At 40.1% G+C, this 12,404-nt stretch overlaps 1 protein-coding gene across 2 annotated transcripts in view; it reads left to right on the top strand.

The window, feature by feature from the left end:
• Nucleotides 1-12,404, top strand: part of MED12L (mediator complex subunit 12L) — a 329,841-nt gene that overhangs the window by 30,075 nt on the left and 287,362 nt on the right. The window contains exons 3-6 of one of the 2 annotated variants that reach the window (XM_033402722.2): nt 765-869; nt 7,386-7,577; nt 8,991-9,023; nt 12,147-12,306. In XM_033402722.2, the coding sequence (XP_033258613.1) occupies nt 765-869; nt 7,386-7,577; nt 8,991-9,023; nt 12,147-12,306 (490 nt within the window). The remainder of the gene's footprint in view (nt 1-764; nt 870-7,385; nt 7,578-8,990; nt 9,024-12,146; nt 12,307-12,404) is intronic. The other variant, XM_049710167.1, reaches the window with a different exon arrangement.

Raw genomic sequence — 12,404 nt, 5'->3', positions numbered from 1 at the left:
AGGAGGGTACGAATTGTGGCTGTGTATTTTTAGACCACATTTTCCTGTGGCATTTGTACTCTGGTGCACAGTGTCATGGAAATTTCTCTTCCTAGTCTAGGAGTGAGAAGATGGTCTTTCAGTGCTGGCTTTGTCCAGTTACTGTACTAGCTGAGCGAGCCTCACTCTTCTTATCTGTAAGCAGGCATGAAGACACGCGCCTACCATCTGCCTCAGAATTGGTAAAGGTGAAGTGAGCCGAGATGTACGGACAGCTTGGCAAGCTCTAAACTTCCCCTCAGTTGCAGGGCTGTGGTGTGTGTAATTATCACAAGCCTTGCGCCTAGGAGCCCTTCATTCCTGTCTTTAACTCGCTGTGGGGTCTTGGGTAAGTTGAGTGAGCCAGTTTTCTGGAACATAGCATAGAGACGTGCACAGGGGCGGTCAAGCTGTGGGCTCTCTAGAAACAATCCCAGTCTGCACATTCTATGAGTTTACGTTTATGGGGGGAGGTTGCTTTTTTTTTTTTTTCCTTTTTCCAATTTTATTCGTGAAGAATTTTCACCTACAGGCAATGGTTGTTAACATTTTGCCACATTTGCTTTCTCTCTCTCTACACATGTATATATTGATTTTTAAACCTCTGTTGCTTCTTTCCTTGGTGAGTGTTGAACAGTTCTCTTCTGCAGAGCATAGCAATGTTCGTCATTCCTGAGGCTACGGGATGTTGGCTTCAGTTGGAGCTTTGACATCCTTCGGACTAATCAGTACCTTTCCGCCCACAGGATGAACTTACCGCTGTGAATGTAAAGCAAGGCTTCAACAATCAGCCCGCCTTTACTGGAGACGAGCATGGCTCGGCTAGAAATATTGTAATTAACCCGTCAAAGGTAATGTTCATCGCTTCCCAAAACTTCCGAAAGAGCATACGTATGTGAAACCCATGGGAGCTAATGTTGATAAATTTGTGTTATTGAAACCACAACCCATATTCAAAGTTCCCCCAGATATCCTTTATGCTGTCCTGCCGCAGGGTCCAATCAGGGGTCACGCACTGCTTTTGGCTGGCGTGTCACCTAATCCTATTTTAATCTAGCGCAGTACCGCTCTCCAGAGTCCCTCATTTTGTTGTTGTTGTGAGGTTTTTTTGTTTTTTCAGGTTAAATATTTTTGGTGCAAAGACTACAGTGCACATCAGGAGACATGCAGTGTTAGTTTGCCTGAGTATTGCTTATACTGTTTGATCACTTAAGGTGCTGTCTGCCATCTCTTTACATTGCAAAAGTAGTCATCTTTTCCTCGTGGTAATCTCCACAGGGTGATACTTTGAGACGGTATGAACATCCTATTGTCCAATAAATTTCTTTTTTTTTTTTTTTTTTTTTTTTGGCAGTACGCGGGCCTCTCACTGTTGTGGCCTCTCCCGTCGCGGAGCACAGGCTCTGGACGCGCGGGCTCAGCGGCCATGGCCCACAGGCCCAGCCGCTCCGCGGCATGTGGGATCTTCCCGGACTGGGGCACGAACCTGTGTCCCCTGCATCGGCAGGCGGACTCTCAACCACTGCACCACCAGGGAAGCCCTGTCCAATAAAATTTTATGCTATGATTTTAGCATCAATTGTCGATTCCTGCTGAATGATTTATTTTGCTGATGGTTGCAAAATGCTGGTTTTGTAGTTATTATTCCTCGTATGTTTATTAGTTGACATTCTTTTGTTAAGGACACCCCATTTTTCAGTATCACTTTGAACCCCTGAACTCTTAAAATCAGTTGTATGACCTTCAGTTTTCTTTTTGATGCTCACACTGTCTCACATTTGGCCAGTGGGGGCACCTTTAACCTGGTTCTTGGGCCTTTTGGACAACCCCCTCACCCCCCAACCCAGTCCTTTGGGCACTTCCTCACTTGAGGTACAATAACATAGTCCAGGGCCATCTTGTTCTTTTCCTATCCCGTCCCAGATCTGGGTGCCCAGCTTGCTCATGGCTACTTGAGTGTCACAACTTCTAGGCCCTTTCAGTGGACAGAGATGGCAAAAATATTTAGGTTTCTTCTTTTTCTTCCCTCCCTCCCTCCCTCCCTCCCTCCCTCCCTCCCTCCCTCCCTCCCTCCCTCCCTCCCTCCCATCCATCCATCTGTTCTAAGTCAGTACCACAGGGTCTTTCCCACGCTTTTCCCTTTTCCATCATTGTATCTCCTTTCTCTTAAGGTGAGAACCCTGGATCCCAGCAATATTAGCATGTTTATTCATTTGCTCTATCTTATAATATACATAAAAAGTTCCAGAATAAACTATACCAGTGTCATTCCAACAACAAAACTGCTATGTAAAATTTACAATTGCTCTACCATGCTTTTTGTCTTTAGACTAACTTTCATTAAGAGTATGTAGTCAGAGGGACTTCCCTGGTGGTGCATTGGTTAAGAACCTTCCTGCTAATGCAGGGGACATGGGTTCGATCCCTGGTCTGGGATGATCCCACATGCCACGGAGCAACTAAGCCCGTGCGCCACAGCTACTGAGCTTGTGCTCTAGAGCCTGCGAACCACAACTAGTGAAGCCCGTGCGCCTAAAACCTGTCCTCCACAACAAGAGAAGCCACCTCAGTGAGAAGCCGTGCACCGCAGTGAACAGTAGCCCCCGCTCGCTGCAACTAGAGAAAGCCCGTGCACAGCAACAAAGACCCAATGCAGCCAAAAATTTAAAAATAAATAAATAAATTTATTTTTTAAAAAAGTATGTAGTCAGAGTGTTGTATTAAAAATTTCTTGAATTAAGTCTTTTTCCTTTGTGGTTATGTTAACAATTAGATATATAGATGGAATTTTCTGTTTGTATCCTTTAAGGTTTGTTTTTCATCCTTTTTGAGTTATTTCTATTTTCGAATATTAAAATACTTTTTAAATTAAAAAATCATGCCTACAGATTAAAAGAAATCAAGCATACATATGAATTTCTATTCTTGTTTTCTCTTAACCAGAGATTGTTAAAAGTTTGTGTATCATTTCAAATCTCTTTTTATATGCACACATGCATACACAAACATATGTAATTTGCTAAACTAGCAACTGAAGTATTATTTAAGTGATGTGAAAAAAAACAATTATTTTCTACAGATTGTCCTATTGACCAAACACAGTGTTTTTACTCTTTTTCCAATCTTGCTTGATACCTTTTAAACATCACAACTACAATTATGTATGTGTTGTAATTTGTTTTCTACTTTTTTTTTATTGTGGTAAAATTTACATAACATAAAATTTACCATTAACATATGTAAGTAGTGTATAGTTCTTTGGCATTAAGTACACTCACACTGTTGTGCAAATATAACTACCATCTGTCTCTAAACTTTCATCTTCCTTAACTTATGTACTTAAAGAAGAAGTAATATCATTTTGTGTGTACCTTTCCTTGAGGCTGAAGTATTCATATTCATAGTAATTAATGGATAGATAACGTTTCATCATTTATGTGCTGTAACAACTGAAACTGCTGGTGTACAGCAGTTAGCCTATTATCTGTTTCTTATGGTTATTTATAAAGAAGGTATAGTCATATTTGAACATATAGCTTTTGTTCTTTAGGATAAATTCCCAGCAGCATATTACTTGGTTAGAAGATGCATTAGTCTACTGGGGCTGCCATAACAAAATACCACAAACTGAGGGGCTTAAACAACAGAAATTTGATTTTCTGAGAAAGTTTATTTTCTCACAGTTTTGGAGGCTGGAAGTCCAGGATCAAAGTGTCAGCGGGTCTGGTTTCTCCTGAGGCCTCTCTTCTCGGCTTGTATACTGCTGCCCTCTCACTGTGTCCTCACATGGGCTTTTCTCTGTGTGCGGGTATCTCTGGTGTTCTCCTTCTTATAGTGGCACTAGTCATATTGGATTAGGCCTCACCCTTATGACCTCATTTAACTTTTTTTCTCTCTTTCTTTTTTGTTTTTTACAGTAGGTCCTTGTTGGTTATCTATTTTAAATATAGCAGTGTGTACATGTCAATCCCAAACTCCCAATCTATCCCTCCCCCCAGGTAACCATAAATTCATTCTCTAAGTCTGTGAGTCTGTTTCTGTTTTGTAAATAAGTTCATTTGTATCATTTTTTTTTTTTAGAGTCCACATATAAGCGATATCATATGATATTTTTCTTTCTCTGTCTGACTTACTTCACTTAGTATGATAATCTCCAGGTCCATCCATGTTGCTGCAAATGGCATTATTCCATTCTTTCTAATGGCTGAGTAATATTCCATTGTATCTGTGTACCACATCTTCTTTATCCATTTATCGGTCCATGAACATTTAACCTTAATTACCTCTTTAAAGGCTCTATCTCCGAATACAGTCACATTGAGGCTTAGAGCTTCAATATCTGAATTTTGGATATACACAATTCTGTCCATAACAAAGTATGAACGCCTTGTGTATAGGAACTGCCAAATTGTTCCCAGTTGTATGAAGTTTTATGTCATTTTAAATAATTGAATAAATGGAAATAGCACCCATTACCACTTCTGCTGCTCTCATCCTTCCTGTGAGATTTACTCAAGGATTCAAACCTTCTGAGGGGAATTTGATCTAATGAATATGAAATACATGACCTATAGTATAGCCCCTAAACTTTTTCATTTTCTTACCAAATGAATTACTTTCAAAATAGCTGTGGATGGATGGAAACAAGTTTTAAATTAAACCTTATCTCTCATACCTTGTCTGAGGGAGTGCAAATTGGTATAAACATTATGGAGGGTAATTTGACAATGCTGATTAAAATTACAGAATCATACAATCTGAATCCTGAAAATTCATCTGAAAGCTATAGCTGTACATGTATGAAATAACAAATAGGAAAGGCTATTCATTTTAATGTGATTTGTAATCACAGAAGTTTGAAACAAGTGTCCATTAACGGGGACTTGATTAAATAAAATGTGGTACATGAACACAGTACATTATTATGTGTCTGTAAGAATGAATGAGGAAGCTCTCCATAGACAAATATGGAAGGAAGGCTCTCAGACACTTACTCAATGTACATAACGAGGTATAGATATAAGAGAAAAATAATATATTCGTGTTTGTTCATGTGTATTCACATGAGGAAACTCTGGAAAGACACATAAGAAACTAATCAAGGTGGTTCTTTGGAGTTAGGCATTGGGACTTGGGAATGAGGCTCTTAACTTTTTCTCGATTTTAGAATAATGTGAATATACTGCTGATAGAATAAAATTAAGTGTATGATCATGTTTTGATTTTTTTCTTTTCTTTTTGAGTCCTAATGTGTATTTTCTCTGCTCTTGCTTTCTTGGGAATTTTGACTTTGTTTACATTTATGCAGTTGTTCATAAGATTTGTTAGGAAGTAAAACATATATACAGCCACTATGTTCCATTGCTATTATTAACTACATAGAAAAGAGTATAATTGCAAAAGAGATTGCCCAGACTTTTTTTTTTTTTTTAAATTTGCCGTGTTCTGAATTCTTTTGGCCGTTACCTACACCAGGACATTTTTTTTTTTTAAGAAGATGTTGGGGGTAGGAGTTTATTAATTAATTTATTTATTTTTGCTGTGTTGGATCTTCGTTTCTGTGTGAGGGCTTTCTCTAGTTGTGGCAAGCGGGGGCCACTCTTCATCGCGGTGCGCGGGCCTCTCCCGTTGTGGAGCACAGGCTCCAGACGCGCAGCTCAGTAGTTGTGGCTCACGGGCCTAGTTGCTCCGCGGCATGTGGGATCCTCCCAGACCAGGGCTCGAACCCGTGGCCCCTGCATTAGCAGGCAGACTCTCAACCACTGCGCCACCAGGAAGCCCCCAGACTTTTTTTTTTTTTAAATACAATTTTTGCAAATCCCTTGATTTGCAAAATCAGTGATTGGCTTGATTTAATTGAATAGTCTTTTCAGATCACCGTGGCTATTCTTCTTTGACAGTACTTAGACCAGTTTAAAAATTTTTTTAATGTCTTTGTTTATTATGATTAAAACGCTCATACATGATTGCAAATAAGAGATCTTTTAAATATGAAACAATCTACGTAGGTAGGTATTTCGTGCCATTGGTGCAAAGACCAAATATTGATTGAGAAATTTAAAATTAAACAATTTGTTACTCTTGGCTCCTTGTTTTCAAATAGCTGTTTTTTTGGTGAATTTTTGCATTTAATTCTCTGGACATTCTGCAAACTTCGCTTAAAAAAGAATACTATGAAGTTGTTTTAAAAAAATAAGGTTCAGCCTTTTTTTCTAATTACTATAATTTTTATTGCCATATTACCTCAACACAAAACAGGCTTTTTCACTGTACCTCAATCACAAGGATCAAGGGATGCCAATTCACATTAAAAAAATGTTTACCAGCTTTTTGCCCTGGTAGATAAACTTGGCTAATTGCTTCCAACTGCGTTCCACCCTATAGACTAATTGTTTATTGAGTCATGAGCATTAACTAAGGTAGTGATTCTTATTTTGCTGCAGCAGGGTAGGTATTTTATTTTAATCACGATTGCCACTGTCTGCTAACCTTATTGAAGGTATTTGTTAGAAATTGTTGTCCACATCCTGTTATTAGAGAATTTCCAGGGGACAAAATGTGACGCTGTGATAGGATTCTTGGAAATTCCAAGAGGTTTTCTGTGGATTCATTTAGTTTTTAGATATTACTCAGTCCCCTTCCTTCTTGTCCCTTTGTCTTTCCTTTGTCCTCTTTTAATTTGGTTAATATGAAAATGCCAGTCATTCACAGGAAGCTCCCTTTGCTACTTTGTTCCATTCAGAGCAAGCCACACTAGCTTTCTCTTTCTAAACACTTGTACTCATGAAATTGGCAGCCCAATCAAAAATGTTGAATATTTAATTTAATTGAACCTTTTGTAATTTTCCATGTAAATAAATTAGATTTCTCTAGACTTTTTTTTTTAAAAGCACTGAGTGTAAATACAGAGTTTCCTTTCCAAATTTATGTGCTATTAAAATGAAACAAGAAAAAGAGTGATTACTGTGTGATTGCCAGGTTCTGATCTTGTATGCAACACCTCTCAGGAAAAAGATTCCCTTCAAATGGGTGTGTACTGTGAAAAAGGAGAGGTTCATCTAAAGATGAAAGCAGAACCCATTCTCTTGAAATTTATTCAGGATATAATGAATTTTATAGGGATTTTCAGAGACCCTTCTTGTTCCCTTGAACTACTTGTTAGTGGTGAAACAAAGGTGCTGTGGGAGTTTCTGCATTATGTTAGTGTAAGGAAATCACAACTCTTAGCTTCAAGGACTTAAATTCCCATTTTATTTTCCAATGGGCTCTTTGAAGATTTTCTATTAAAACAATAAAAATAAAATACTGATATGTGTGTTACTAACATTCTTGCTTATTGTCTTTAAACTCTGTTTTCTCTTCCACAGATTGGAGCTTATTTTAGCAGCATATTAGCTGAGAAACTAAAGCTTAACACTTTCCAGGACACCGGAAAGAAGAAACCACAAGTTAATGCTAAAGATAATTATTGGCTGGTTACTGCTCGATCCCAGAGTGCGATTCATAGTTGGTTCTCTGACTTAGCAGGAAATAAACCACTTGCTATTTTGGCAAAAAAGGTATTAAGTATTTCTTGCATTGTTTTAATTGAGGCCTTATAGAAATGAAAATATTTGAGATAATGTTCAAGTATATATTTCTTTTCCCCAGTTCTCTCCAAAACTCCAAGTCTCAATGGCAGGTATCCTGCACTAGGTGTGTGCTGCACATAGGCTGTTTCCCCTTCATTTTGATGGCATGTGGTGCCTAGGACATCTAGAGACCTAAACATTCTACACAGGAAGCTGTTTATGTGGATATTAGGTAGACAGGGTTTTAAAATCAAAAACAGGCAGTGAGACTTCATTTATTTCTGTTACATTTTCAGTTCTTTAGGTCAGGATGTCCAAATGGGTTAAATAGAAATCCTTGCTTTAATGTTATTTCCTTGTCTTGAAAAGTACCCATCCAAATTCTTGAACTAACTCTTCTTCCGAACAAGTGAGATAAAAGATAGTGATTCCGTGTGTGCTTGAAAACCGTCTTTGAAAAAGTTTCAGTACAAAATGGGCAGGTTTATTCGTAGCTCCCCGCTTTTTTGAGGAGGGGGAGGGAAGGGAGGGTTCTTTTAAAAATCTTTGCCTTTGATCATTTTCCTCGCGTGGGAAATACTGCACAGATTCAACAATCTTATAGTCCCAATAGTACAAAATGTCTTTTGAAATTTAGATGAGAGCCAGAAAGCTCCCTCTTAGTCTTGATCTCTGACTTCTTACACACCTTTCAAATAATCCCCAGGTCTTTCTCATCTCCCCTGAAACCCTTTAGTTTTAGGGGAGCCCATCTTCTATTCTTAAGTTTTCACGAATGGCTTGGTGCAGGCCCAGGTTAGAGGAGAGCTCCTTCGTGTATTCATGTTTTTGTTTTCTAAAGCACCTCTTTGAAAATAGTGCCTGTAGCTCCCGTGGGCTTTATTTTGCCCTAGTGTCGGAGCCTTGCGTTGCCTTTCATAGATGTTAGTGCTTAAAGGCAACCGAAATCCTTGCAAAGCAGACGATCAGCGGAACCCTCTCTTGCTACTCAGGTAGTGCCTCTGTCTCAACACGGGCTGGACCGCATAGCATTTCTTTTCCATTGTTGACCGTTTACCACGTGTTCCCACTGTGGCCTGGGAATTGTATCTGAAGGCTGCAGAAGTCAAAGGCCATCCTTCACTATTTGATGGCTTTCTACCAAAAGTTCATACCCTCCATGTTGGTTAGTACCTTCAACTCCTATGTAGCCAGCCTGACATCTTTCCTTTTAGGTTTGCCTTTTTTGTAAGCTTTTAGAATGCAGTTTTTTTTTTTTTTTTGGGGGGGGGATATTTCCTGAAAGGGAATACTCATGAGGAATCGATGCCCTTGCTTTAGGGGTGTAATGGTCTCTCATCTTTTAAGAGGGAGATGAATTATGGTGCAGTGTATTAGCCGTTGTTCTTCTCTCTTTATTAGGAGCTGCCTCTGGCCAAGTCAGGTGTCCCTCAGGTAAGCCCTGACGTTAATTCTTTGCAAAGTTAAAGATGTTTTCTTTGTCAAACCATTGAATATACTTCGAAGTATTCATTTCTTGGGCATTTCAAGAGTCATTCCTTCCCATCCCTTCCTCAGCATTTCATCTTCTTGAGGTGGCGAAAACTCTTTAGAGTTGGGTAAAAGATTGCATCCTCTGCGTGCCCTTCATATTAGAAAGTTTGAATACCTCTTAATTTCTGGTATTTATCTGCGAGGTGGCTTGATGTAGAAGACCTTCCTTTTCCTGCTGAGATCCTGAGTCATCTTCCGGCTCTGATCTAGAGTTCAGAATAGTTTCCTGTATGGGATGGACAGGTTTCTGGACCTGGTCTTCCGTTCCTATAAAGCTCCACAGCACTCCAAGTATTTAGCCACAGAGAGGTCAACAGTGGCCTGTAAAAGGCCTTTGAATCCAATCGCGGTCGTAGTTAGATTTGGGAAAGGAGACTTCTTGCTCCTGGGGATATCCTTTTAGCTCTTGAACGGTTCACTAAGAATGATGTGTTCACTTCTGGTGACTCTGATTACTGTGGCCTCTGGAATTTCCATTTGCTTCTACCACTGCTTAGCAAACAGAGGGTGCTGACAGAAGGGAGAATACAGGGAGAGAAGCGTCACAAGGGCAACCCTTCGGTGGGTGGAAAGCCATGCTAGGTGTCTTCGTTTTCTTCTGGTACTTCGATGCGGTTCCACCTTGATTGAGAAACCAAACCGCTGCCCAGTGATTGCCTGGGTTCAGCTACAAGTTGAAGTCAGATGGTTTCTTGGCTGAAAATGGAATCCATCCCTGCAGGAAGTCATACTTCAGTCAGTGTAAACATATTTTCCTTCCTGAGTTGGCCCAAACTGTAAATGTGACAAAACCATCAAAATGTGTCTTCTTCCTTAATTAAATAACTTTCTTCACATATGTTCTTCTGAATGCGAAAGCCCTTGATTTCAGCCAACCCTTTTTCTTAGGGCTCTGCCAGCAGGGACAGTGAGCTAGAGGTTTGCCTTATGCTGTTCCTGTAAGACTCAGCTTTGTTTGCCGCTTCGTGTAAACATTTCACATGCTCAGAATGCGCCCCCCGTCCCCGGCCGTGCCTTCTTGTCAAACGCTGTTCAAAAAGAAATCCTTTAGGCTTCTATAAAGATGCTATTGGTAATGTTTCTTTGGAGATGCTAACTTTGCTTTTTGCATTTGCCTGGTTTTTAGGCCTTGATCTTATATATAGTCTTCTGGTACGTCTGGCTGAGAGGGAACCTGACCGTGGCAGCTAAAACGTAACTCCCTGATACCATACTGTATGTTCTAGTGAAAACCAGCAGCTCCGGTCTGGAACTGACTGTATAAGACGGTGCTTTTCTTGTCCCTGGCCTAAACGACAGTAAACCCAGAGCCTTGTGCTCCGTGAAAGATGTGCCTTGTAAGCTAAATTTTCAGGAAGTTTTCTAGGTAAAATGTATCACCGTGATCCACAGAGAGGAGGTTTTATAGCTTTAGCCTGTGTCGCTTTCACCTCCCTTTTATATAGTTATGTGGTATGCCGTGTAGTCGCCTTTGTCATGGGGGAGGTTATGTTCTAAAGTCAGCAACCAAGGTAGGAACTGCACATGATCAAAAGTCTATTACATTGCCCGTAAGATGCAGTATATGGACACACTGCATCTCAGCGTCCAGCCAGGCAGCTTTTCTGTATCGCCGGAGCCGCTTGATGTTTCTTTGGGAAGAACCAGGTGAAATAGCTTGTTTTAAAGAGCTGGGTAACAAAAAACACTTACTTTTAAATTCTGGGATCACACTTTGTTCCAAGACTGCGAATGGTCAGATTTGTAGCATATGTATAATGCAGAAAAATCCACCGGCCGAACCATTGGCTAACTAAGAGAAAAATGCCATGCTCCATGAATCAGTTAGCCGGTTTGAAGCTTTGGTTTTCAACACAAGATCGAGCGAGACTTCGGGGCATAGAGACCAGGGCTAGCGATGTCCATGGTTATGGGTTTCCAGAATCCTCTTAGGAGAGAGTCAGGTCCATGGCCTGAGAACACATTGGGGGACGCGGAGAACTCCTTGAAACTGGAACTGGCAACACAATGAAAGTTGTTATAATTTTGATACATGTAATTCTTTTGCTTTCTCCTTCTCACGCCACCGTGAGGTGGCCAGGGTCGGTATTGTCTCGTTCATAAATGAAGAGCCTGGGAGTCATGGGTTTAACCACCACAGGCTGGGGCCGCGACTGTAGCACAGGGGTGCTCATTGCTGGGGGGGGGGGTGGGCACGGCCTGCTTCTCCATCTCACTCTTCCCATCCTGCTGCGTTGCAGCCAACATCCTCTCTGTCCGCTGCGTTACCCTGTATTCGTAGATTCGATAGCTTATGTATAGATTAACGGGCTATTCCTAGGGTATTTATGAGGAATTCTAGAAGACCGGATTAACTCTTTCGAGCCATTCAGCAGAACATTGAGATACTAATTTGCTAAATAGTACCTTTGTGGCCTGGAAGAAATAATTAACTGCCTCAAGTGCCCACTTTCAACCCGTGAATTAATTACCCAGCTGTTTCTAGCTCAGTGTTTATTAGGCAGATTCACTGATCCATCATGTTAGCCTCTATGTAAAATCTTGGTCTAAAGGCACTTTTAGAAGCTTTCTGGAAATTGTTATTCTTATGAGATGTTACAATCAGAAAGCTTTATACAAAAATGTTCTTTGATAAAATGTAGAGTGGGGATAGCTTTTACTTTATCTGTCCCTTCCAATTTTAAGATATAAACTCCTTGGAGGACTGTCATGAGATTATTTCCCCTATTTTGCTGATACGAGTAGCTTTCAGCATCTGAGAGTTTGAAAATAATTTGTTTTTATAAATAAGAAAGCACAACTGATAAAACTGTGTTGCCAATGTGCTAAACATAGTTTTGATTCTTTTTTCTTAAAATTCGCTTAAAATTTTTTTTTAAAGTGACACGTGCCATTTAGAAAAAGGAGATAGTTTTTCATAGCCCGCAGGAACTTAGAGTCTCTTTCTCTTGCTTCCCCTTTCTTTAGGTTGGCCTAGCGATGAACATAATATGTGATTGTTATAAATATATTATTTCTTTTTAGGTTCCCATCCTTAGTAAAAAAGAAGATGTTTTTGCATATCTAGCTAAGTATTCCGTGCCAATGGTTCGAGCAACGTGGCTGATCAAGATGACTTGTGCCTATTATTCTGCTATTTCTGAAGCGAAAATTAAGAAACGTCAGGCTACTGATCCCAATTTGGGTAAGTGAGACAGTATGATACATTTTACATTACCCTGTAAACACTTGTTGCCTGCACCTTCCATACCCATCCCAGAGAGGTGAGTCCCGCGAGGGTCC

The sequence above is a fragment of the Orcinus orca genome, chromosome 5 (assembly GCF_937001465.1).
Source record: "Orcinus orca chromosome 5, mOrcOrc1.1, whole genome shotgun sequence".
Classification (NCBI taxonomy): Eukaryota; Metazoa; Chordata; class Mammalia; order Artiodactyla; family Delphinidae; genus Orcinus; species Orcinus orca.
The sequence above is the reverse complement of the archived record's forward strand: the minus strand, read 5'-3'. Positions and strand labels throughout refer to the sequence as shown.